At 45.7% G+C, this 26,859-nt stretch overlaps 1 protein-coding gene across 4 annotated transcripts; it reads left to right on the top strand.

Moving 5' to 3' along the window:
- The first annotated feature begins 5 nt into the window (after positions 1–5).
- Positions 6–26,824, top strand: TM6SF1 (transmembrane 6 superfamily member 1). 4 transcript variants are annotated; one of them, XM_004278388.4, is made up of 10 exons: positions 6–243; positions 5,149–5,252; positions 7,435–7,532; positions 11,074–11,177; positions 12,968–13,050; positions 13,675–13,796; positions 15,559–15,663; positions 17,479–17,571; positions 17,762–17,881; positions 25,290–26,824. In XM_004278388.4, exons 1-10 carry the CDS (start codon positions 152–154, stop codon positions 25,479–25,481), a joined length of 1,113 nt encoding a protein of 370 aa, XP_004278436.2. In that variant the 5' UTR covers positions 6–151; the 3' UTR covers positions 25,482–26,824. The 4 variants fall into 4 exon arrangements, with proteins under 4 accessions (XP_004278436.2, XP_049562835.1, XP_049562836.1 ...); XM_049706878.1 differs by lacking the exons at positions 11,074–11,177; positions 12,968–13,050; positions 13,675–13,796; XM_049706879.1 differs by lacking the exons at positions 6–243; positions 5,149–5,252; positions 11,074–11,177.
- The last annotated feature ends 35 nt before the right edge of the window (positions 26,825–26,859 follow it).

Genomic DNA, 26,859 nt, shown 5'->3' with positions numbered 1-26,859 from the left:
TGCTGAGGGCGCTGCTGAGGGCGCAGCGCGGGGGGCGCGCTGGGCGGGGCGCCTTGAAGGGCGCGGCCGAGGGGCGCGGGCGCAGCCGGAAGCTGGGGCGGGGCGCCCGCGCGGGATGCGGTGAAGGGCAAGCGGCGCGGCGGCGGCGGCGATGAGTGCCTCGGCGGCCACAGGGGTCTTCGTGCTGTCCCTCTCGGCCATCCCGGTCACCTACGTCTTCAACCACCTGGCGGCCCAGCACGAGTGAGTGGGTGCGCGCGGCGGGGGTCGGCGCGTCAGGAGCCCTAGCAACTTTTCAGAGGGGGCCGAGCCGCAAACTGCAGGGCAGCGGTTCGCCGGCCTCCAGGGCTCCCCGCGGGCAGCCGGAGGAAGGGAGGCGCCCGGAGTCGTGCGGGCCGGGGTTCTCGCTTAGGCTGGCATCCCTGACATTCGGCGCAATTCTGGGGGCAAGTGCTGGGCGTCCGTTCTGTGCCCGCCCCGTGCCAGGTATCCGGGGTTACAGAGGTCAATAAGGCAATGCCCCTAAACTTCAAGTGCCCAGGGGCAGGGGTGGGGCGGTACACACACCGACAACTTGGGAGCTTGGTCTTATCTCAGGCTGTGCCTTGTTCGTTTCGCATTTCTCCGGAACGTTTCCATGTATGCACACACGCATACTTGTCATTTCGTATTAATTTTAGAAACTGTTGTGAATGACTAGCAGAAATAGCCCAGAACGAACAAAGACCTGGGTTCTAGGCCTGGCTTTGGCACTAACCGTGGGGCCCGGCCTCAGTTCTCCTGTCAAATGGCCTATATTTGCATCCTATTGTCGGGATCCAAAAAGCCGTAAGGGCGCAGTGTTGTGTAGGATGGGCAGCGAGGCAGAGAGGCAGGGCAGTTCCATGCTAAGGAAATGGGTGGGGCTGAAGGAGGCCGCATATGGATTTGGTTCAAAGCCCTGCCTCTCCTCTGTGAGGGATCCCTGGTCAAGCAATGGGCACCAGTCAGCAGCCAGCCTGCTCCAGCAGTGGGAAAGGTGCCAGACAGACCCCCGGGCCTGCTGATGTTTCTTGCTCTCTGCGGGGAAGAGGAAGTAAACCTGTTATGTGTCCCACAGCAGTTGGTGCTAAGGAGATTGCATCAGTCTGTATGCTGCAGACCCCCTCCAGACCTGCAGGCTGTAGAGAAGTGTCTGCCCACAGGGCGGTGACTTGCTCCTCTCTTGTTCCTGGGGCCACCACTTGCTGACAGCCTTATCCAGATGGCACCCATCCATACTGAGTGCTCCCTAGGCATGGGCGGTGACAGCCCTCGGTCTGACCCAGTCTTGGGGCACAACTCCTGGAAGAAGCATCTCTGGGCAGTGAATGTCACATGTCTGTGAATATAGTGCATGGAGGACCCTGCCCTCCTAAAATGGCATTATGGGCAGTTCAGCAAATATTTATTGAGTACATATTCTATGCTTGGCACTGTTTCAGGTGCTGGGGAAATAGCTATGAACAAACCACAAGAGATTGGGGAGGCATGTGTTGAGATAGACATCAGCACAGAAAGTGGGGCGACATGAGAGTGATGGGGGGGACTGGTGGTCAGGGAAGGCTTCTTGGAGGAGGTGACTTGAGCTGCAGCAGGTGGCCACAGGAAGATCTGGGGACAGAGCTTTCCAGGTAGGGGAACAGGGAGCAGTGCAGGGAGAGGGATGTGGCTGGGTGCTGGGATATTTGGGAGGGGGGGCAGTGCAGCTTGTTGAAGGATCACATGGCATGGAGAGGATCTGAGATGACTGAGATTTTGGCCTCAGCCACTGGGAGGATGGTGATGTCATTTACTGAACACATGGTGAATTATGTATTGCTGTGTATTGTTGAGCACATTGCTAAGCCCTGCAGAGTTTGGAATAATTGGTTCCAACCATTCTTCCTGTCCTCCTGCAGGTTAAAATCCCAGTAGCCTTTGATTCCTCCCTCTTCTTTCTCCACTCCTTCGCTCCAGCCCTCCCACTGTCTCCTTCTCCCTAATTCCCCGGGCTGGGCTAGCATGTTTCCTCCTTCCTGTTCCCCTGGCACTGGCCCTCTCTGGCCCAGCCCATGGCAAAGCCTCCCATGGGAGGTCCCCTTCCTGCCCCAGTGCCCTGTGCATTTCTGCCTCAGCCCACCAGCGCAGCCCACTGTGCTGGTGCTTCAGCCACACGGGACTGTTCTGTGCCCCTAGGACACTCCTTAACTTTCCTGCCTCCCGGCCATTGCTCACACTGTCCCCTCTGACGGGGATGCCTTCCTCCCTGTAGCTGACTGTTGAAGCCACACCTGGGCTTTATGGCCCAGAGGAAAATGCCACCTCCTCCTCTTCCAGGTCCCTCCAAGCAGATATGATCTCTCCCTCCTCTGAGCCCGGCTGGGTTGTGCTCTTCCCACAAGAGTTACTTTCCTGTGGTCAGAACTTACCTTCTCAGGCCATAGCTCCCCTTAGTATTGTCCTGCCCAGCACGGGGCCTCGTGCCTAGTGGGCTATCCCGTTAAGTTTGCATTAGTTGACTTAGTTGAAGCTTCCTTCCCACCAGACCTTTTACAAAAGCCTGAAAAACAGAAAAATCAGATTAAGTCGAGGAGTCAGAAAAGGGTGGGATCTCTCTCTCTGTCACACACAAATACACACACACACACAAACACACACGCACACACAAACACTCTGCTCATACTCACCCATACATGACCCCGCTCAGTAGCTGTCTGTTCATGGAAGGGCATCAGTAACTCCCCGCTCCCCATCCCAAAACACACACACATTCCAAGACTAACAACATTTCCACCCTTGGGTTAGTGGCAGCCCTTACCCCTCCCCCCACACCCCGAGTCCCTGCTGGATCCATTTCTCCCTGTTCTGAGCAGGCCCTGCACTTGGCTGTCACTGGGAGACACAGGTGATCTGTTGCCCCAGTTTCTCTTCATTTTTTGCTCCTCCCCCAGAGGTGGAGAGTGTGAGAGGACACCGTGAACCAGTTCACACTGCTCTCTCATAGTCCAGAAGAGCATCAGCTGTGTGACGGTGCTGGCTGCGAGCCTAGGTCCTTGGTAGGAGCAGGGATGGGAGTTGTCTCCTGGCCACTACCTGTCTCAGGCTGTGATTAAAATGTCTGTCAGCTTACATCACACACTATCCTCTTCCCTCTTCACCGGATGCTTCAGCCCAGCATCATGTTCCTGACCCACATTAGCTTCCTCTTCCATCCTCTCCTCCTTTGTCTCATCCCTACAGGAGGAGCCTGGAGCATCCACTGATGTGTACCGCTAGAAACCTCCTATTTCAGTCTCTTGCCTGGTCACTGACATGGTCATCCTCATTCTTGTCATAGAACTATGTCATCCATTCACCATCCGTCCATCCACCCATCCATCCATCGTCCATCGTCCATCCGTCCATCCATCCATTCATCCATTCACCATCCATCATCCATCCCTCCACCCACCACCCATCGCCTGTCATCCATCCAGCTATCCATCCATCTACCATCCATCTGTCCATCCATCTACCATCCATCCACCCATCCATCCATCCCATTTCTCCTTCCTTTCTTCCTCTCCCTTTCCTTCCCTCCCTCATTCATCCATCAATTCCTGAACACCTTAAAAGAGGTCCCGAGGCAGACTTTCTGTGCATACACTTCCAGGTTTCTTGGGAAAGGTTGCACGTTCCCATACCCCACCCCTGAAGTATTCTGATTCTGTAGGTCTAGGGTGGCATTTGGAAATCTGGGCGCTGCTGATGCCCAGAGCCCACTCCTTTACTCTTTAAGTGGGTCCTGGGGCCAGGTGCTGGGGACACAGCTTTCCTGGACCTGGGGCCAGTCTCCTTGGGGTCCATCTACCTGCAAGGAGTTGGATCACTTCCTGACTGACCTCTCTGACATTAGGGGCAGATTTCTGACTGGTGCCTAGCACCCATTCCAGCTGTAGGTGTGTGGAGTGAACTTCAGCATAAGTTCGTCCCTCAGATATTAGTAGGCATTGGTGGGCTGTGAAGGATACTTTCCAGAAGTCCCAGGGCATGTGGCAAACGTTATCCAGAAATCCTCTGTGATGCTGTGGAGGGCTTTGGCTAAGGAGTGGTGCTTGCAGCCTCTCTCAAGGGCTACTGAGGAGTGTAGCAGGCCATGGGAGTGGGCCAGGTGGTGCTTTGTCTAGAACTGGATGCCTTGTTGGCGTGGAGGAGTGAGAGAGAGAACATCTCTTAGGACTGGAGGTAGCCTTCTGGGTGAGAAAGCTCAGAGCCTATTGAGATAGGTTCCCCCCATGTAGACAGGGATCTCTTTTTCATCCACAGTGCCTGGCACATAGGGGTGTGCAAGGCATTTTCCCTCAATATATTTTTTAATGAATTAAAAACCAGATGATGAAATGACATGATGTTCCTAAGGTCACACAGGGAGTGGCAGAGTAGGTACTGGACTCCAGGTCCCTTGACTGCTTACTCCACCAAGCCTCGTGCCCTAGTGCTGTCCTGCTGAGGAGGGCCTTTGGTCCCCAGTCTCCTTGGTGCCGTGCCCTCTCCCAGGAGAAAGACCAGGGGCTGTGCCCAACCTAGCCTCACCCTGGCTCCCTGGGCATGGGGTTGCATGCTGGCTTGGCTTCCTGGGTGTTGGGGCGCTGGCATCATTCTGGCCTTAGGCCCGGCCTAGGCTCTTCCCTCCTTGGATTGGCCTCGTCCTCTGGCCCCTTTGATTATACACACAGCCTGTGGCTTGTCCACCGAGAAGGTGTATGTAGTTGTGACTCCTGTGTGTTCCCTGGAGCTCGGTCTGAGGGTTTCCAGCTGGCCCTGAGAGAGGAGGCAGATTCAGTGGTTAGACCTGTCAGACACTGGGAACAGGGCTTGGAGGAGCAGGTGGACAGAGGCAGCGGGACAGCAGCAGAGGGAGCTCGGACACATGGTTCACCCAGGTGGGCAGGATGACAGGAGAGTGAGGACCTAGTACCTCTGGTCCCTGAAAGTCACAGGGGCAGCCCAGAGGGGCCCAAGTGCTGCGGATAAACTTCATGAACTCCACAGTGCTTGAGGGATAGGCAGAGGCAGAGCTGCGAGAGAATGCATTCAATAGCCAGGGAATTCCATACACCAGTGTGTTTATTTTGATAAGTGACCACCACCCTGTTCTGGTTGTTGCAGTTCCTGGACAATTGTAGGGGTGGCTGCCCTCATCCTGTTCCTGGTAGCCCTGTTGGCTCGTGTCCTGGTCAAAAGGAAACCACCCCGGGACCCACTGTTCTATGGTACGTCTCCATGGGAGGGAAACACTTTGTGTCCACTTAAGAGCACAACACTGGGGCCTCAGTCTCTTTCCCTCTGTGGCTGTGAATACTCTGAGCCCCCTGGTAAAGCGGCGGGAAGGGTGGGAGTATTTTTGTTCTCCTGTAAGCTAAAGTCTCTCCCAGGCTGTGGACCCCACCCTGTCGCAGCTGGGAGCCTGGTGGAGGGAAGGTCGCTGCCAGGGCCAGGCAGGACACCCCTCCGTTCCTCTCCCCTGTGCCCAGCCATGCTCTGACCTCTGACCTCGGCTCTTTTACCAGCTCCTTCCTGGCTTCCTGCCTTCAGCCTGCTGTTTGCAGCGCCCTCCACCTGGCAGATGTGGCCCTGGCAGCCACGTGTAGGAACGTAGCCATATGGAGCCTCAGTTTGCACATTTGTGTAATGAGGAAAATAATAGTATCAATACTTACCACGGAGGGTCGGTACCAACATTAGATACTAGTTGTAAAGTACTTAGACCACTGCCTGGCAAGTACGCTTGTATGTTAAAGGAATAAAAACACCACTGATTGAGCACCTGTGGTGTGCCTGGTGTGACTCTGACCGCATTAGCAGTATCATTTTATTTAATCCTCACAACAAATGTCCTCCCTGCACAGATGAAGAATCTGGCTCAGAGGGTGCTAAGAAACGTGGTCAAGGTCACAGTTAGTGAGACAGCACTGACCCGCACACTTTCTCCCAACTTGCATGTAAAAAATGCTGAAGCTTAGAGAAATGATGTAACTTACCTAAGACCTGACAGCCGGTCAGGAGATGAGCTGGGCCTGTCTGAGTTCAAGGCCCCACTCCACCTGCCTTTGATCTGGCCTCTGCCCCCCTCTGCAGACTGGTCTCCTGCTGCCGTCTTCCCCCAACTCCCTCCACACTCCGTGGAGCCCACGCTTAGCTGCGCTCATGTCTCTTCCAACTCCTCAGGGTGGAGGACCCTTGCTCCTACCCCCTCAGCCCTCTGTCCTCATGTCTGTCACTGCAGCCACAGGGCCAGACTGGAGGGCAGAGAATATCCTTGCCATCTCTGACCCAGCGTCTGACACTCCTGTTGGCATCGGCGATTGTTGGTAGCATAGCCGAATGAGCATGTGCTGAAGGCTTCCTCTCCTGGGAGACACGCAGTGGCTGATCACCTGATGGCTCATCGCTGTCAGTGGGATCTGGACCAGAGGCCTGCACAGAGGCCCGGGGAGGCAGGGTCTACAGGGCCGGGCACGCGTGGGCCTTCTGCTCCTTCTGGGGAAGATGTAAACGCAGACTCAGGGCAAGGGCAGCTTCCCTTCTCTGTGAGTTAACCTTCCCCTCTCTCCTCTCCATTTCTTTTTTCACAGCTGTTTTGATATTCATCATCAGATTTTTCTACCATCCATGCCCATCACATAGTTTGACACCGATTTGTTACAACTTGAACGTGCAGCTTTATTGACAAACTGCCACACGCTAAATTTGATCACTCACTGTTTAAAAAGTGTTATTCCTAAGCTGTTTGTTGCTGGTAGTTTTCAGCCCGTTGAGGAGATTCTCACAACCTTAGTGAGATTCTCTAAGATGCTACGGCTTTCCTTCTTTAACATTCATTGGTTCCATCTCGTATCCATTTTTTAAAAAAATCGCTGGCCTTTCTTCTTAAAGCCACTGTCACTTGCACATCAGCCACTGTCTGTCTTTTGGATCTCCAGTGTGGGATGAAGCAAGTGCGTTGGACACACCGTGAGGCAGACTGCTTGGTAACCATTGAGATGAATGATCTCTTTTGAGTCCATGTTTTAAACCTGGGCGTCACCTCTGTGCTTCCTTGGCCACTGGTTAATGGTTTTGTTCCCGCTACCCAGGTGGGATGCAGATGTGGCCCTGGCAGCCACATGTAGGAAGTGGAGGATGGGTGGGGCAGGCTGGTAGAATCCTCTGGGACAGTCAGTGGGTGACTTTGTCACTCGCTACTCCCTGGGTCGGGGGGTGTCCTCTCCCAGCTCCACGACACGGGCAGAGATCCAGCTGCGTGCACAGGAGGTACATTCTTTTAGTCCGTATTGACAACGTCCACAGTATCTTCTGGAAAACATGAAAATAAATCATTACTGGTGAACGCCAGGCTCTTAGGCAACGTCCCCTGAGCTACGGCTTTTTGAACTCCTGCTTTCTTTGCTCTAGTGTATGCAGTTTTTGGATTTACCAGCGTGGTGAACCTCATCATAGGACTGGAACAGGACGGGATCATTGACGGCTTCATGACATACTACTTGAGAGAGGTACGGGGTCGGTAGCGAGTACGAGCCTTGAACTAAAGGGTCTGCGACTCCAACAGCATTGCTCGAGATGGAAATCGTTTCGTTTAGTGTAAGCAGGGATGACACACGGTATTTCATTTGCTGCCATAGACACAGGACACTTAGTCACGTGGAAGGTGAAGCGGAAAGTTAGGATTGGATCATGGGAGGCAGTTCTCCTCGGCGTTCGGTCTTACAGCTCCTTCCTCACACCCAACCCACCACCTTTCCCCTTTACTTGTATTTAATATAAATGAGGTTACTTTAAGTGAATCCAGTATCTGTGTATCTACTGTTATTAATACACTCCTCTCTAAGAAAGCCCAGGTCAGTCTTAAATGTATAAAGCCCCAAACACTGAGGCAGTTAAGAAAGCCATTTGATTGTGAGGATGAACATGCACTCCTCCCCCCATCACAGCATGATAGACCTACCTGGCACCTGACAGAGCTAGTCCTTTTTCCTTATTTTATGGTGTGATGAATCCAGCCCCAGAGAGGTTAAGTAACGTACTTAAGGTCACACAGGAAATAAGGAGCAGAGCTGGAAGTGTAGTCTTCATCTGTGTTTCAAACAATGGGGAGCTTTGTGTGCAAGCTAAGGGAGTTTGGATTTTGTCCCGCATGTGAGGGAAGATGTTAAGTCAGCGAACAGTGCAGTCAGCTCTGAGAAGGATGGGCTTGACGGAAAGGGTCGATGTCATAAGCTGGGACACCAGTCAGGAGGCTTTTGCAGGGCCAGCGAGGGCATGAAGATGGCCCAGACGGAGGCCAAGCATGGACAGTAGAGAAGGACGGACAGACTTCAGAGAACTTGGGCGGCTGGAATGAGTAGGTCTCGGGGATGAGTTGGGGGCAATGGGGAGAGTAAGGGCTGAGGCGCCATCCTGATTCCTGCTTTTGGAAGAACGCTGGTGTTATTCAACCGGAGAGGGACAAAAGGGGAAATGCAGTTCCACAGATGTTCGGTGAGCAGACTGTGGGGGTCACAAGACCTGCTTTCTCCCTCCAGGAGTTAATGTGGCAGTGAGATGGCATGGTCCTAGGCGCAGAGACAGAGGCTCACGCCAGGCGCAGCGCGCACTGAGGAAGAACTGACTCTGGGAGCACTCGGGGGAGCCTCAGCGAGTTGGTGACGCTGCCCTCGGCTTTTTTAAAAATGGCAGTGGCCGTGGATGATAAACGTTTTCCAGATAGACTAGGGGGTGGAGGGCATGCCAAGGAGAAGAGACAGTGTGGGCAAAGGCTTAGAGAGAAGGGACTTCCCTGGCGGTCCAGTGGTTAGGACCGCGCTTCCACTGCAGGGGGCGTGGGTTCCAGCCCTGGTCGGGGAGCTAAGATCCCACAAGCTGCACGGCACAGCCAAAAAAGAAAAACAAAAAAAGGAGGCTTAGAGAGGAGAAACAGCATATGTCTCCCCACTGCCAGCCTGGGGCACACGTGTGCAGGGATGATGCTGAGTTCATCTGGGGACGTGTGGAGTTTGAGGTGGGTAAGGAACATCCTGGCAGGTGTCCCAGCTGGCAGGGCTTTGCAGCTGTTGAGCTCGGGGAGGAGAACAAGGACCATCAGAGTACAGTTGGTACCTGAAGGTCTGGGAGGAAAGGAGAGGGTAGAGAGGAGAGGGCCGAGGGTGGAACTTTGGAGACCGTGGCCAGAAGATCAGGAGCCTCTGAAGTGGACTGTGAGGGGACAGGCGAAGAGGCAGAAGGAAAGCCTGGAGAGTGCAGGACCACTGAGTCCAGAGCGGGGAGGTTTCAGGAAGGAGGCAGCCACCTAGAAGGCCTGGAGGTTGAGCTGGTGAGGGTGGTGAGACAGGGTATGAGATGGGGGGCTGGGGTGTAACTGTGGGAGGGTCTGCAGGGCCAGGCTCAGGGACCCGGCTGCCAGAGAAGGGGAGATGGGGCTTGGTCTTGCAGCCACCAGTAGCTTTGGCAGGTTTTTGAGCAGAAGAGTGACATGTCAAGAGCCAGGGCAGCAGTGAGGTGAATCGGAAGGAGAGGAGAGAGGTAGGAAGACCATGTGGGAAAGGTCCAGTGAGGGGCACTGAGGGCTTGAACTAGGCCATGACAAGAGGGAGGGTTGCCTGGGGTGACCTTATAGAGGTAAAATTGATAGGACTTGCCAACAGACTGCATAAGAGAACAAGGAATGAACAACGACCCTGTGGTTTTGACCTGGGTAAGTTGAATGGTGTCGCCATGAAAATAGAGAGGCCAGGTGGGGCTTGGTTGAAGGGGGAAGCCAATGAGTTAAAGGAGGTAAGGTGAGTTTGAAGGGCCCACGGACCAGACAGTTGAAGATACCCATCAAGCCACCAGGAGAGGTCAGCACTGGCCGTGAGAGCCAGGTGTGTACGCATCAATGATTAAAACCATGAACTTGGATAGTATTATCCAATCAAATCATGTCAGAGAGAAAAGATGTGGGCCAGGCATGGGTACTGAAGTATGACTCACGTTGTTTCCTCCACCTCTGTGCTTTTCACTTGATGTGATTTTTGAGGCAAGATGACAGAGAGCAGTCTTTGCTCCAGGGGAGTGCAGAGCTTCAGAGAATCCCCTGCTTGGTTGGTTGACTGATGGGCTGGTTGATCTGCTCTGTTCCTTGTTGTAGAAAGGATTTAAGGCATCTTAGGAAAACATCTGAAACAAGGCAGGAAATCACAAATGTGGGAGAAAGAAGAAAGGAAAGTGAGTTGGAGCCAGAATGACACTAAAAACCTAGGCAAGTTTGACAGTGATTGTACAGTAGCCACCTGGAAACATAAGCACCTGGGAAAGGGAAATGTCGTTCATCATATAATCTGTGTTTATAAAATTAAAAATTTCTCGGAAGTATAGCTCTTCTTGGTAGTATAGTTTCTGCTAGGAATTAGCTGTGTGACCTTAGGCAGGTCAGGTAACCTCTTCCAACCTCTGTTTGCTCATCTGTAAAATGGAGGCAATCGTGTCTATCCCATAGTGGTGTTGGGAAGGCTGAACGAGGGGTTGGGTGTGAAGCTCTGAGTATAGTGCCTGCCGGTCTGTGCCTGCACTGGGGACAGAGGCGGGGGAAAGGCGTGCCTTCCTCACACTCATCCCAGCACGCCTCTGGGTCAGTATGAATTTTGAAGGTCAGCCAGTGGCTCTGGTCAGCAGGATCTTCCCTGGCCACCCCTTCTGCCCAGAGCCAAACACCTTTAGTCACAGATTAGACTTGGCCTCAGTGAGTTCATCATGCGGTCAGGACTGCCTGTAACGCCATCAGTTTTGCATCACTGTGCACACCTGTGTTGACCTAGCATAGGCCAGGCATTCTCTTAATTCCACTCCGTGTGGCAGACCCTAGTTCTGGCGGCTCCAGGGTAAATGTATATTTTCATATTTCTACCAATTGTGTAATTGTATGGGATTAAGAATAGTTTCATTTTAGCAGACGAAGATGTTCTGCTGCTTTATTTTACTTTCAATACAGGTCTGGTGTTCTGTGTTGAAGTGTCTGAGTCATATTTAAAGTGGACTTCTGTTTAATGCTTTCCTTAGGGTGAACCGTATCTGAACACGGCCTATGGGCACATGATCTGCTACTGGGATGGCTCTGCTCATTATCTGATGTATCTGGTGATGGTGGCAGCCATAGCCTGGGAGTAAGTCAGTTCGCCTGGTGGGTGTGCCTTTGTTACCTTAGCAATCGATAGGCGGGTAGGTAAGGAAAATGGATGTAGAGAGGCACAGACACAGGCAGGTACACATGGACATGAATCTAGGGTCTATGGAGACAAGTTAGACATGGCTTTATTTTTCCTTGTGTCACTGCCTTTCGAACATATGCCTTTGGATTTCTCCTCTGCCATGATGGACAGCTCGGGCAGACCCCCTAACTTTCTGATTATGTTCTCTTATAAGAGCAGTCTCATTTTCAGAAATTAAAGCCCAGCACATAGTAATTCAAAACTTCAAACTCCTGTCAGTTCAGAGCTCTCTCCCTCCAGTTCAGGCTTACCCCTGAAGCTTAGCGGCCTGGCGGCCTGCTTTGAGGCTGGGGTGCGTGGTCTGTCCCTTGATTCCTTCTCAGCTTGCTCTGCGGCTGGCTCCTCTGGGAGCATGTGTGTATGTACATGGGGTTAAAGGAAGAGGGGCAGAGTCTAACACGACAATTGCTGTTTTCTGGGAATTGGTAGCCTCCGTTATGATATGCTGGCTCTGTCTTGTGGGGCACATGTGTGGGTTCTTGGAGACCCCTACCACAGGAAGGAACCTCTGCATTCCACTGGTCCCTGAAATGAGCAATGCTCTCTCAGACTGAATTTGTGTGACTCTCCTGCCCATGGTGGTACACCCACAGCTTCTTTCTGCTGGGGCCTCTGCAACCCAGAAGGCACGCCCTTTGGGGTGGGGATCCTTAAAAGATGGCTCAAGCCCAGCTACCTTCCCAGGCCTCCCCTTGGCTCCAGGTTAGAGAAAGCCGTGCATTTTGCCCCACACCAGGTTGAAACTCAGCTTGACCAGCTGTCCTGTGCCCCTCCCATGCCCTCAGTCATCCACTCAAGGACAGTTCCATCTAATTTCTGGACTTTTCTAGGCCCCCCCCCCCACCCCGCCCATCTCTTCATGAATGTTCCCAAGCTCCAGGGAACAAACACATCAGGTATTTCTGAGAATGCTCAGGCTCTGCTTGCTGCCAGGAGTGGGCCAGTGTTTCTGTGGTTCGGTTAGCATCCAGTTGAGGAGGAAGATTCTGGTCTGTCCCCCTGCTGACAATCCCAGTCACTGTGAACGGGCCTCTTGGGATCTGATGCATGTGGCTTGGGGGGTAGGGCAGGGCAGGAAGCACACAGTATTCTCCACTTCTCTTTCCCGTCAGAGAATCTCTTTTTGAATTTCTCATGGCCCCTTATGGAGGTGACTGTCAGTTATCAGTTGCAAACACTTTTTGTCAACATCGCCTATTAAGATTAGGGGTATGTGTCTAGCAGCTCCTTCAGAACATGGGGTAGGTATCACTTATTATACTTATCTCTGGGGCTTTAGCTAAAATCCTGTGACACCAGGGAAAGTCCACTTAACATCCTACTAATAATGGTTTAAAATATGGATCCAATTTTCTGTGAACCTTCTTTTTACTTTCATGCTGTGAGTTTCATAAGTATTAGTGAAATGCAGGACTCCTTTGATAGTGATGACCATGGTACGGTTTAATAGATCAGTGTAGCAAGCATAATTTCCTATTCAAAAGGACACAAAGAGGTTCTATAGCATATCACATATGGAAATGCAGTTTGATCACCAGGGTTCCTTGTATTTGATTTATTACTCTTGATTCAGTACATTTTGGCTCATGTACTTTACTAGTTAGAACAAAGATAATATTGTGGAGCATCTTATACTAATAGTATTCTAAGACAAATGTGTTAAGTCAGGATTTTTTTCATTACAGGGAAAGTTATAGAACCATTGGCCTATATTGGGTCGGATCTATTATTATGAGCATTGTTGTTTTTGTGCCAGGAAACATTGTAGGTAAGAAACTTTATCTTAAAGTTCATTTTCCTTTTCTGAAACAATAGGAATTGTTTTTAAATAGGGAAGCTATTTTGGTTGTAATAGAACCAAGAAACTCCAAGTATACCAAAAAAGCTGTTTTGCAGAATTACTCCTTTTCCCTTCCATCTCACCTTCTAAGAAATGCTTTTGAGCAGTTTTCAGAAGTGTACACTGAACAATTAGACTATCTAATATCAGTGTTTCCTGACTTTTAGAAGGATCTAGTGGGGTAAGTATTGTGTTTGTGGCTACATTCAGTGTGAAAATATTTCCTACAACTCTTTGTATTATATATAACTCTTGACACACCATGGGAACTTGATAAATGTACTTGAAAATTAAGATTCTTGAAAGCTAATGTAGAAGAGTTATTTATGCATGCAAGAAATCAGGATATTATATTGTCTATTTTTAAAGTACTGTAGATAGGGCATGCCTGTTAATAAACACCTAATAATTTTAAATTGACCTGTTTTTGGTCTCATTAAAAATACTGTCTGGCCTATATCAAAATTTTAGATGACTTGAGACGGGGAGGTGTTCTACATGTTGTGTTTGGATATACTTTTGACTTTCTCTTTTTTTCTCTTTTTTAAATAGGGAAGTATGGAACACGCATTTGCCCTGCTTTTTTCTTAAGCATACCATATACTTGTCTTCCTGTCTGGGCTGGTTTCAGAATCTATAATCAGCCCTCAGAAAATTATAATTATCCCTCAAAGGTGATTTTATTAAGTTAAATGTAACCTGTTCTTAGACTCACAGGGCTCACTCATATCCACTGGATACTGGACTGAACCATGCCTCCAGGGATGGAGCCTTTGGAGCATTCGATCAGTGTGACTGTGCTGATTCTGCAGCATTGGTTCACACCTTAGTTACGGTGGCCAGAACGGTCTGTTTCTGCGTGAATAGATCTGCTTTGATTGGCCAGGCCATGCTTTTTGGAACTTCCTGTGCCAGAGGTTGCACTGGCTCTTCCCATCAGATTCCGCATTAGTGTGTGGAGCGTGAGGTTTGTCTGGGGCTGTTAACAGCCTGGAGTCTGAGCACCTGGGTACCTCTTTCAGAGATATCTATGCACTACTGCCCCAAAGGGAGGCTGGAGATACACTGCTGTTCCAGGTAGCACACACAGACATAGGGTCTGATTACCAAGAGATCCAGGCACATGGAGACTGGCTACAGGACGTCTTCTGAGACACCTCCCTTCCATTCACAGCCGAGGTGGTCAAGGTGAAACAATACTGGCCGGGCAGGTACTCTGTTAAGGTCTTCATTTCTAAGCTAGTGACATTTTTCTAAGTTTCTCTTCCTTTCATAGGTATTAGATCCTTAAGCAAGATCCTTTAAGCAAAATTGATATATGAAAATATGAGTTACTAGAGATAATCAGAACACGATTCTTCATTTTACAAAAAGACTTACAATAGAATTCATTAAAATACATTTTAATTTACAGACACTTCATTTGTAAACATTTAGACACATGCTATGTAAACTCAGCTTGGCACATTGACAACTGGTACTCCCTTTACACCCTCTTGAGGAATGAGGTGGTTGTTAAAAAATAAGCGAACAGTAACCATAGCCTTGGTCCTCACTCGGCTCCACGTCAGTGTATCAACACTGTTCCGTTCATGTTGTAAGACACATAGACTGTTCATTTAACAAAACTGTTAAAACACAGTGATGGCCGGGGAGAAATAGGCATTGTCATACAGTGCTGGTAGGAACATAAATTCAGAATCGCTCTGCAAAGCCACCTGGCAGTGTTATCAACCTTAACAAATCTAACTTTTTAATCTAGTAATTCTACTTCTAGGGCACTATCCTAAGAAAATCATCAGAGATGCTGTCAAAGATTTATGTACAAAGTTGCTCATCATCACATTAAATAACAGTGAAAATGCCTAAATGTCCAATAATCAGAGATATGGCACTTCCATGTGATGTTGTTTCAGAAGAATTTTTAATAATGTGGTAAAGTACTGATAGGTAGATAGTGAGAGGCAAGAGAACAAATGCAAAATTGTTTATACATTAAGTCCTAATTTTGTGAAAAAATAAATGTAGATTATATATCATACATACATATGTAGTACAATGTGTGTGTGTATATATATATATAACTATATATATGTGACTGGAAAATATAACAACTGTTACTAGAAGTATGATGGGTTAATGGTTTAATTTTTAAAAAATGAGTATATTTTACATTTATAATCATAAAAATGCTTTTTCAAAAAAAATATGGCCTCATAGAGCCAGAAGGGCCCTTTGAGATCACCTGGCCCAGTCTCATTTCACAGATGAGGAACTGAGACTTGAGGGGAGAAATTATTTTCCTGTTGCATGGCTAGTGGTTTTGAATCCTCAACGTTCTCTTATCACCCATCATCATTGTATCTGTGTTTCAGTAGATCTCAGATTATTCTTTGGCACCTTGGGCCTGCTCATTAGTTACCAACTCTACTTTAGGTCATTCAAGAAATCCAAGCGAAAGATCTGCTGAGAAGACCATGTGATTTAATGTTGGTTGTGTGTCTCCTTCTGGCAACTGGATTTTGCCTGTTTAGAGGCTTGGTAAGCATAAGAGATCATAATAACATAAAGTATATTTTTAATCAGATTTCCTAGTGCACTAACAAAACATACCTCCCATTAGAGCCTGGAGGCCTGGACCTGCTTCCTGACTCTCCTACCCTCACCCCAGACCTCTCCTCCCAGAGGGGTAGGTCCTTTCTGGGCTGCTCCATACCATCTCCTTCAGGTCCTTGGATCAAGCTCTGTACCTGAAAAATTAGCCATGAGTCTCATTCTCTTGGTTCCTTTGATGTTTCTGATTTAAGTATCTTTGGTAAGGGTGGTAACTTAAGACTAGTCAGACTGTGGCACAGAGCATCCATGTGTTCTCAGGAGTAGGGAGATGGGATTGAGGAAGGGGTACCAGAGTACAGTGTTAGACTCCTGGCCATTTACTAGCTGTGTGGCCTTGGGAAAATCACTTAACCTCTTTGATCCTCAGTTTCTTCCTCTGTAAAATAACAGTACCTACCTTACAGTACTGTTTGAAGATTAAATGATAAGGCACATCGAACACTTGCAAAGGGCCTTATACCTAATAAGCGCTCGGTAAGTGATTGCTCTTACTATTTTTATTGATCAAGGATCCTTCACAATATCCCAGTTGCATGGTTTATTCTCAGTAGCAATAAATTTGAGCAGCCAGAATTATACGGGTAATTATATTCAGCTTTAATGACAGTTACTGTTCTAAGGCTGCTGGCATTGCAGAGCCTGCCAGGGGGGGGCAGAGTGGCAAGTGTAAACTGATGCAGCTGATTCATTGTTTTGGGGCGGCTAGCTGGGTCAGGGTGAGTAGTCTTAAGAGCTGTCTCCCTCTTTGGATCATCAGAAACTTCCTGGAGCAGAGTTGGCTAATAGGAGTGGCATGGGGAAGGGAAGTAAAGGAGAAAGCAGGGCCACAGGCTTTGCTCGGACCACAGAGCACTGAAACCATTCTTTGTTTAGTTTGCTGTAATTCCTAAAGTCAAAAGAACAAAAACAGCAACAATAAAAATGAGCCCCAACTGTTTTCTTGCATAGCCATCTCCACTCCCCTGTGCACATGAGAAAAACGTGTGCATGGGTGAGTGTGTACCCTTTGGTAGGTGGGGCTTTTAGGTTGGGGCCCATTTTTACCAACTCTGCCACTGACGTGTTCATGTTATTTAGGTGGGACAACGTTTATGGCTAAGGACACAAGGAATGGTACCTGAGGGAGGTGACTCAGAGGGGAGCCAGTAATGTGCCAGAGAGACACTTTGTCTGTTCTGTGGCCTAAAGTCTACTCTGCCGTGACTAAATCTGCTCTGCCCTCTTTCAAAGTGGATATAGGAGGTGGCTTCAGAGAGGACCTCACTTTCAAATCATTATCCTTTACTGCCCCCAAAGGCCATTTACTCTGTGAGGCACTGGAGATAGGAGGATGCTATTTCTGAATCTTGCAAAGCACGGTTAAGATGAATTTGGTATAGAAATGTACTTTTCTTCCTGCCGGGAATAGTTGGTGAGTTATTCCCAGGAAAAGTGAAACTGATATCTAAAGCAAGCTGTGCTTTGGTTAGCCAAACCTAGACATTTAAACTGAATACTCGGAAGATCCCAAGAACAGGGCATTAGTTTCCATTTCCTTCTCCACTATTAACCTCTACTTAATCTCTTCAGAGTAAATCTGTAGAATATTTATTTTCTTTCCTTTTTTGCTGATGAGCTTCTAAAATAGCTTTTGTTAAACAGAAAGCAGCTTGTGACTAAACCTGGCACGTTTAGCCTTATCAGCAAACATAAGAACCAGATGTGACTGTATCTTTATAATGCATTCATTTTTGTTCGTAGATTGCTTTGGATTGCCCAGCTGAGCTCTGCCGATTATATACGCAATTTCAAGAGCCCTACCTAAAGGATCCTGCTGCTTATGCTAAAATCCAGGTGAAGCCTAAGATTTTTCTAAAATTAATTTTCTTTTTTTTTTTTAAGAATGGGAAAATATGATACCATGTAGGAAATAGGAGTTAACGTTTTCTAAGGCGAAAATGTTAACTGATGAAAATGTTGTGCTTTTTGTAAGGCCAGATTAACTATTAGTTTACTGATGACGTTATTTCTCTGTTCAATGTAGATGCTGGCATATCTGTTCTATTCCGTCCCTTACTTTGTGATGGCGCTCTATGGCTTGGTGGTTCCTGGATGCTCCTGGATGCCTGACATAACACTGATACATGCTGGAGGTCTAGCTCAGGTACTAAGAATATGCTGTTAAGAAAGTTTATTGGGGATGTGGCTGTCATTGTTGAGTGTCTAAAAAATATCTCTGCTCCGTGTTTTAGGGTTGGGAACAGTTATTAGATATGTTGTGCCCTTTGCTTTACAGTTCTTTGGAAGACATTTCTGCATTATATTTAAATCTCATAATCTGGTAGGTGCGCCATTCAGTTATACAGATGGAGGAAACTGAGGCCCAGCAAGGTTAAATGATTTGTTCAAGGTCACATACCCAGCAAGCGGCACTGCTGTTTCCCAGTCTCTGAACACCACAGCTACTAAAAGAGAACTGAGAGCTGTTATCATTAAGATGTCTATCTGAATTTAAGATTTCAGAAGTTCACTATATTATGCTACACAGGACCAGGGAAACTGGTTTTAAAAAAGTTCTGCTCCTGGGAAGCTGGGCCTGTCATCCCATTCCTCCCCTCTGCTACTTAGCCAAGCCTCTGGCCTACAGTAGATGTTCAGTGAATGCTTACTTCATTGAACTGGGAATGAAATTATCTATGGAATTATCATTCAAAGCATATTTTTATAAGATAACAACCTATCAAAACAAATTGATCTTATGAACAAGGAAGAAAATTATTTTGTTCTTTTCTTACTGTAAATTAGAAAACCCAAGTGAACTCATCTTTTAAAATCATTATCTTTGTCCCGCTCTTTTTAAGCAGGCATAAAAATGAGGTTCATCCAGGAACTCTAGGCATATACAGTTAATTATACTTACGGTATAATTATGATGGCAAAAAGACACACTAGAATTTACAGGCTTTAAAACCAGTAACAGCATTTATGGGTTAATACACTGGGCTCAATCTTTGCAGTCTGAGGTACTTCTTCTTAACTATAGAATTAGAATATAAATATCAAAAAAAGTTGATGCAGTATTCAGAAGTAATGGTTCCTGTCCTTTCCTTGAAGGACATAAGGAAAGAGAATTAGTATGTACCCTCTGCAGACCTCTGAATACCTTATTTCTCAGGCCTTGGTGTGGGTCTTTATTTCCATATCTTTCAATACCAACTATAAGGTGATGACTTTTCATTTCCCATCTTTAGCTCAAACTGTTCCCAGACTCTTATATTTAATTCCGAACTCCTTCTTTTCACTTGGGTGTCTTACTGACATCTCAGATTTAATGTCTAAAATAGGACTCCTGATCCGCCCCACAACTTCTCTTTCATCTCCCCATCTCTGAAAATAGCCCTTCCTGGCATCCAGCAGCTCAAGTCAAAAATGTGGAGTAGTTCTTTACGCTTCCCATTCCCTTACCGTCTACATGTAGCCCATCACTAGGTCGGGTTAGTTCTCTCGCCAGAGTAATTTGCAAATCCACCACTTTTTTACAGCTCCACTGCCACTACGATAGTCTGCGCTCTCATTACCTTACTTCATGCAAGGCAAGCCATGCTAAGTGTTTTACTTACCTATTTGTGTAAAGACAGGCTGTGTGCTCTGCTGGAGTAGCAAATACCCAGTGGTTAAAAATAAAGTTTTATTTATTGCTTGTGCAAAGATCATGTGGGATATTTTCAAAAGTCAGGCCTGGCACCGACCCAACTGCAGAGGAGGCTGATACATGTGGTCTTCCTGTCTGCCTCAGAAGAAACTGTGTGAACACATAGCATCATCTCTGCACGTTTTTCAAAAGCCTCACTTAAAGATAAGCAGGCCGAGACCCAGGGTAGTTACTTGCCTAAGGTCACAAAGTTACTAGAAGAGGGATATAAAATCCCATCTGACTCCAAAGCCCATATTCTTCTCTGTTGTGTTATCCCTCTCCTCATGCAAACAACTAACTATGCTCCAGAATCCTACAGCAGAGTAAGACTTTGTACGTGGCATGTAGGAGTTAGAGGACCTTCTGGGAGTGGGAGGCAATGACACCTGAGCTGTGGGCTTTACTGGCTGAATAGACTTGAACAGACTGCGGAAGCGTTTAGATGTTGGAGTGTGCCCTGGTTAGAGGGTACAGAGGGCCTCCCACTCGCCCCACTCTTACCAGCCCCTTGATTAGATTGTTCAGGGTTCAACATCTACTCATTACCCGTGTGCTCTGCCTGCACAATCCAGCTTCCTCTGCATGCCATGTACCTTGGTCTGCCCTGCACCAGGCCCTGATGCAGGAACACCGAGTGTCATCAGCTAGGAGGCTGGCAAGAGTGAGGCCAAGTGTTGGACCTGGTCAAGTCTCAGGAGACAACTTGAGAACTAGGCAGAAGACCTAGGCCAGGGCCTAGCCATGTGCACAGGGTCAGCAGAGTCAGGAGGCTTAGGATGGTCAGAGCTCGGGGGCGAATGGGTACTTAAATCTGTAACAGTAAGATGAACCCTACCCTGTACCTGCTGGTGAGGCTAAGCTTGCAGACAGGCACCTGTGACTCCAGCCAGGAGGTTCTGGGAAAGGCAGTGTGGATAGCAGAGCGGCTGGCAGCAGCAGTGGCAGTTTCAGCCATACGCCAGGCCTTGAAGAAATCTCTGGTCTCATCCATCACTGCCCAATTTGCAAAGGTAGCCTGAGGCTGTCAACTAGATTCTATCAATGTCAGAAGGATGTTTCTCCCAACCCAACAGAAGAATGGTGTAATCTGAGAATTATGTGTCTGACATTCCCATAACTCTTAGCTGGGCTTTAATATCTACCTATTCAGAGTGTTCAGCCTATGGAAAAGTTACAGATCATACTGCAACAAAACAGTGCATATGAAGCGAATACTTGCTCACGAAATGAATTCTCATCTTGAGAGTATATCGGACACATTCATCATAGAAGCTCTCCATTACCTTGATTAGCACCCCGAGCTCGCTAAAACTGCCATTCCTAATTTAGAAGCTTTATGTATTCATGATCCCACTAACTTTATCAATGCTTTTATTGTAAGATCTAGTGAACTCCCAAGAACCTGTGACTTAATAATAAGAAAAAAATCCTTGAAAAACTTCTTGACCAGTACAAGTCAATGGAAAACATGGTTAGTAGTTATTAGGTCCCTCATTTCAGACCATTTAGGAATCTGCCAAACCTGCTGCCTTCAGAAATCAAAAGATAAATCAAAAGGTAAACTAAAATGCAATAAAACCAGGACACATTTTACACCGAAGAGTTCCACTGGGGACTTTAACCCAAGGGTCTTTTCATATAAAATTAAAGTTTCAAGTCTAATTTGAAAAGTATTACAGGCTGTTTAGATCTACTTGTTAGCATTTTTTAATCACTTGAAGAATTTTTCTCTGCTAAAATATCACTGAAAATTAAAAGAAAAGATATAGTTAATATGGTTAAGACCATGAGCTCTGGAGGCAGACTGGTTCGAATCTCATTCACTGATCACTTCAGTGACCTTGGTCACTCACCTCTTTGATCCCGTTTCCTCTTCTATAAAGTAATAATAATAATAGTACCTTTCTCATAGAGCTGCTGTTAAGGATTTTATGAGGTAACATGTGTAAAGGGCATAGAGCAGTGCCTGGCACATTATAAGCTGTGGGCCTCTTTGTTGCTTTTGTTAATTTTGTTGTTAGAAGCTTCCCAGTAAGAGTTCGGAGGAGAAATGCCTTATGTTGCTCAGAAGATACATTAATCTGTAGCTGTGTGTTGTGTATAATTACCTAAAAATCAGAGAAACTGGAAGAAAGCTCTGGGACAGATTCACAGTGGGTTTGGCAGGGAGCCTGCCATGCCATCCAATTAACAGCTCGCAGCCATGGAAGCAGGAGCAGTTCCACTTCAGTCAGGCAATGCCAGTGCCCCTTCCCACCTGCTGCCTCAGACTCTCCCACCCCCTGGCTATGCAGGTGCCACGTACTTTCTCACAAAAGGGTCTGGAGGCTCATCTGTGGATAATTTGGTTGTCAAGAGTTGACTCTACTGGGGGACAAGTTTTATTAAGTTTTTTCCTTTATGGAAGCCTTTAAGAAAACCTGAAAGTAAAGGTTTAGGAAGAACATGGATAATTGGGATATTAAAGCAAATCTCATTTTAATCATTTGCTTCTGATGTGATTCATCACTAAACATCTTTTTTAGTATTAAAACTAGAGCTTGGGTTTAATGTCTTTTTACATGCTTGTTATCCTTTGGTGGAGACAGTCTTGAAATTGTCAAGAGATCAGCAAGGGAATCTAAAAACAAAGGGCCCCGGTTTTCAAGCAAGTAGAGTGCCAGATCATGAGCAAGTATTTCACTTGGGTTTTGTATCTGTCTGTGGAAGAGCTCCATGTGCTTGGCACTGTCCTAAGCACTTGACAAAGATCAACTCATGGAACCTGTATAACAATCCTATGAGGTGGACTCCTGCTTTTCAGGTGAGGAGCCAGAGGTAGTTACATACCTAACACAAGGTCATATTGCTGGTTTTCGGTGAAGCTGGGATTTGACGCTGTCAATCTGGTTCCAGATTCAGTGTTCTTAACCACAAGACTATGGCGCTCAGAAAACCCTAAGAAACGGTAACACGGTTCTAGATTAGCTATTTATACCGTATCAGCCAAATAACCTGGCTACTGTCCCCATGTTCACATTAGTTTTTGCCTATAATATTTATGTGGACACACAAAACTCTTTCAATTCTCCTTTCTGGAACCAAGATTGTGATTTTTAGTCAAATTCTTTCCAGGCTGTCTCTATAGGAAAACACAGCTATTAAAATTTAACCTTTTTCTTTGACTTTATTGCCTCATTTTCCATCCCAACCATCCATTCTTAAAAAAAAAAAAACCCAAAGTAAATCTCTTAACTAAATTTAAGGTGAAAAATGATTCAGAATGAAGTAGAAGAAAAATTATTAGGGGCTCAACCTCACATCACTGAATTTTGGAGAAATTTCTGGGACCCATAACTTGAACATGTAATCTTGTCAGTTCAGCAGCACTGAGGTCACCAAGCCACCAGATCCTACTAGCACAGTGCTCAGGCTGAGCTCTTCGGCCCTGTCATAAGGAGGTCTCATGTGCTGGTGGGAAAATCACCCAGGAGACACGGTGCAGCCCCTTAGCAGCTATGTGCTTGGGAAGGGAACCCTTCTCAAGTGAGACTGAGGGTTTTCTGAAACTTCAGCACCCTGGAAACTGGATACCATATGTCTTGGGAGGAAGCTATGGTTGGATTGCTCACTCAGCTAGAGGTGAGGCCACTGTAAATACACCCATTAGAACCATGAGCAGTACTGGAACTGCAGAAAATTGGCCTCAGGCTCTTTCTCTCAATTACATACCTCTTTTGATTAGAAATGCAATCATCTTTGCCCCTTGTTAAACAATTTTGAAGCAAAAGGCCTACTAAAATAGGTATAAAAATAGAGAAATGCTTTGTAGAAGCTTTTTTGTATTTTGACAGTCACAAGACCATTACTGTTGAACGTTTATTGAGCTCTAACAATGTGATAGGTGCCACACAAAACATCAGACACAGTACCTGCCCGGTGGGCTTACAATCTAATCTAAGGACACGATCATTTTTTAATGTTGCCATGAGTTTGCTGTTTGTGAAAATGAGGTATTAACTGCACCGGTTAGTGCAGCAAAAAAGCCTACGAAATCAGACTCTTTAGCAGGTTCCCTATGCAAGTAGGCATGATTGCTCATATTATTCTCTCAAACTATGGTCCGCATTTCCCCAAATTTGGTGATTTTTGAGATGTGTATAAGTGTCTATAAAGATAGACACCAAATGCACATTTCTTAAAACCATGGTTCAAATCTGGCCTCTAGTCCAGAAGAAAAAATTTAGTTACAATATTCAGAAAAATACTGTTATTCAAAATAGGCCCTAGAAGAAAATAGTGATGGGGGCCAAGTTCCTGTTCAGTGTTCCTAGAATGTCCACAAGAGCAGCTCCTCAGGGCAGCCTCTCAAATGCCCTTTACTCTCAAGGTGTTTTGTCTTCATAGCCCAGAGATGAAATATTTAATGTTTGCTGGGTTCTGTTTGGGCATGTGCCCCGGGGGAGGTTTGTTTGAGGGCAGAGCCCTCTCAGTGCCTCACAGATCACAATGCAGACAGACGATTCCTGCGTTGGCATTGGCGTTGGTCCCTGGGTCCTTGGCAACACACCACACTAATTTAATTTCTATCTCCAGAAAGCAGCAAAACTACCAGAGGCCCCCAGAATGTATCAGTAACTTGCAAAAATGTAACCTGTTAAAATCTGTCACTGATACAATCTGTATACATACTGCTTATGAAAACTTGTCCTTTGCTCATCATAGTAAAGTCAAGTGCTAAGTAACACTTTTATCTGTGTTAACCACTTAGCAGAATAAACTGATTTATTAACCACTTAGCAGAATAAACTGATTTCATATGGAAGGAAATGTAAGATAACTCATATGTATTTAAAGCAAATTATTTAGTTTGCATTCTTGTTACTTCTGTGCCTTCTTTAGATTATAGTATCTTCTGTCTCTTCACTTTGATCCTGATGAACTAAGTCACCCCTTACTACATTTAGATTCCCAATCCTTTGTGTATATCTTGAATTTCAGTAAGATATGAAATGCAGACTCCAGGACTGCATTCTGTAATGATACAAGGATCCTGAGGAAATACTTTCACAGAAGCCTTTTCTAATAGATTCCCCTGTGCTTACGAAAAGTATCAAAAAAGACCAACTGGCACATTCTGAATGTATGTTCTCAACAAGTAATCTAAGTACAAATGGGAAGCTCTTGCCTTTCTGTTTTGTAAACTCAGATTATGCTGACAAGCCATACTTCTAAATAATTTGATTTGAAAAGGTTGCCTGCATGTATATTTGCCATTTTATAAAGAGCAACCAAATCCCTACGCCCACCCTTATCTTACAAAACAACCCTTAGTATTTTTTAAGTTGCATAAAAAAACAAATATGTGAATAAATAAACAAACAAATGCATAATGAAGGCTTTGAGCTCTTGTTCCAAGGAGTAGGTGAAAGAACTGATAAATGAAGCTGAGGCCCTCTCTCAGTGCTTCTCTTTAAATAGTTAGGCTAAAAATATTTTAAGCTGTCTAAACTCTGTACTTGCTTCATTTTAATTGGAACACATTTTGTGAGCCACAACTGAGTTCCTATATAGGATATCTCCAGAAGGTAAATCAGGAAAAAGCAGATTTTATTCAGATTTTTTGTCAAATTGAGCCACTACTGTTTGGTATGGGGGCACTAGATGCGTTAAAAAACAGCTAGCCTGATAAAGACGTGCTAAAGGTTTACTTTATTTGAACAGTTAAGTCAAGAATAGCCCTAAATTCAATGAAATATTGAAGACTATGGATTGTTTGAAAGTCCTGGTTTTGAGGGCACAGGAGCATGGTCTGAATGAACCATTCAGAACTCATCGTGCATCCAACTAAACACAAAATTCATGCTTACCACCCCCCCCCCTTTTTTTAATGCCACAGGCTCAGTTTTCTCACATCGGTGCTTCTCTTCATGCTAGAACTGCTTATGTCTACAGAGTCCCTGAAGAAGCGAAAATCCTTTTTTTAGCATTAAACATAGCATATGGAGTTCTTCCTCAGCTCTTGGCCTATCGCTGTATCTACAAACCAGAGTTCTTCATAAAAACAAAGGCAGGTGAAAAAGTTGAATAAAAGCATTATTTTATGTTCTTTCTCTCTAGATTACTGACTTTTGTTATTTTGGTACCAATATTTGGTCCCATTCCACTCTCTTCCCATACAGGAACATTTAAGAATACATAAATTCTTGCTCCATACTGTATATGTGAGCTATCATAGGAATTATGTGGATAAATTTCCTTTTTTTGAAGGAAAATTGAAGTTATTCAGAAAGCTTGTTTAAAGAAATATATTTCAAGTTATTTGTGAATAAACTTGACCACCTATCTCAATATTCTGTTTGCACACTTTAAATATAAGTGAAAAATTACAATTTAGCTCCTATAATAGTGAGCATGAAAAGGAAACTGTTCAAAAGTGAAAATGGTCTATGCATATTAAAAATTTCAAAGTAGCAAATACAGATGGAGAAATATTTTTGCATATAAGATCTATATGTTTCATTATCAACCTCAATATAAAAGACAAATTATCAGAATATTTAAAAATGTTGTTTGAAAAATGTTTTCCCAAGGAAAGTATATTATTTACTGCTGTTTCAAAAATTGCTTTTACTGAAATTTTTCTGTGAGTCTAAATAGCTAAGAAGGGATCTATAACTTTATCATTACCCTTATTTTATTGGTGACTGGAAATGTTTCTATTGTATTTCTGTGTATATTTTTAATAAATTATTTTTGGTCTTTTATGAAGACAAATCTTACTAAATTTGAAACATTTTGTATATTTTTTTTTCAGAAAAAGTTCTGTAGTCTTTACGCCTTTTGTTTTAAAAATCTGTCAACTATATTTCCAGTTCAAAATGTCATCTACATTCTCATGTTTTAGTGTGAGCAATGAAGAGCACTTTTCATGAATTAATTAAATTTCATTACTTTTAAATTAAAATATTCAAAATTAAAAAGTACCTTTTAAGGAAAAAGAAGTGGACTGGCATTCCTACTATCTTTTAATGAACTTTTCATATTTGGAAATGTGAGTGAGTATAATAGAGGAAAATCAATATTTGCTAAGTAAGAGAAACAACCCAAAAATCCAGCTGCCGCCTCAGAGCCCGGGAGTGGTAAGTGGCGCTTTCATGCCCTCAGCTGCCATCATCACCACCACCACCACCACTACCATCATCATCATCAATGGCCCTAAGCTTTTAGGGCCACTCATGTTTTTCCTTCATGTTATTTACAAGCTCTTCACCAAAATAAGAAAACCAAAAGAAAATGGGGTCTAAATCACTGCATGGATAATGTCAAGTGTGTGAATTTAGGGTCCACTGAACTGGTAAGTATCTTAGACGTGCAAGCAATCATGTAGCCAGTTCCTCTCCCTCCCCACAGTGTTTAAAAAAAACCCTAAAACCCATAGAGTGTTAAAAAAAAAAAAGAAAACCCTC

The sequence above is a fragment of the Orcinus orca genome, chromosome 2 (genome assembly GCF_937001465.1).
Source record: "Orcinus orca chromosome 2, mOrcOrc1.1, whole genome shotgun sequence".
Classification (NCBI taxonomy): Eukaryota; Metazoa; Chordata; class Mammalia; order Artiodactyla; family Delphinidae; genus Orcinus; species Orcinus orca.
This window is presented reverse-complemented; position numbering and strand designations above follow the sequence as displayed.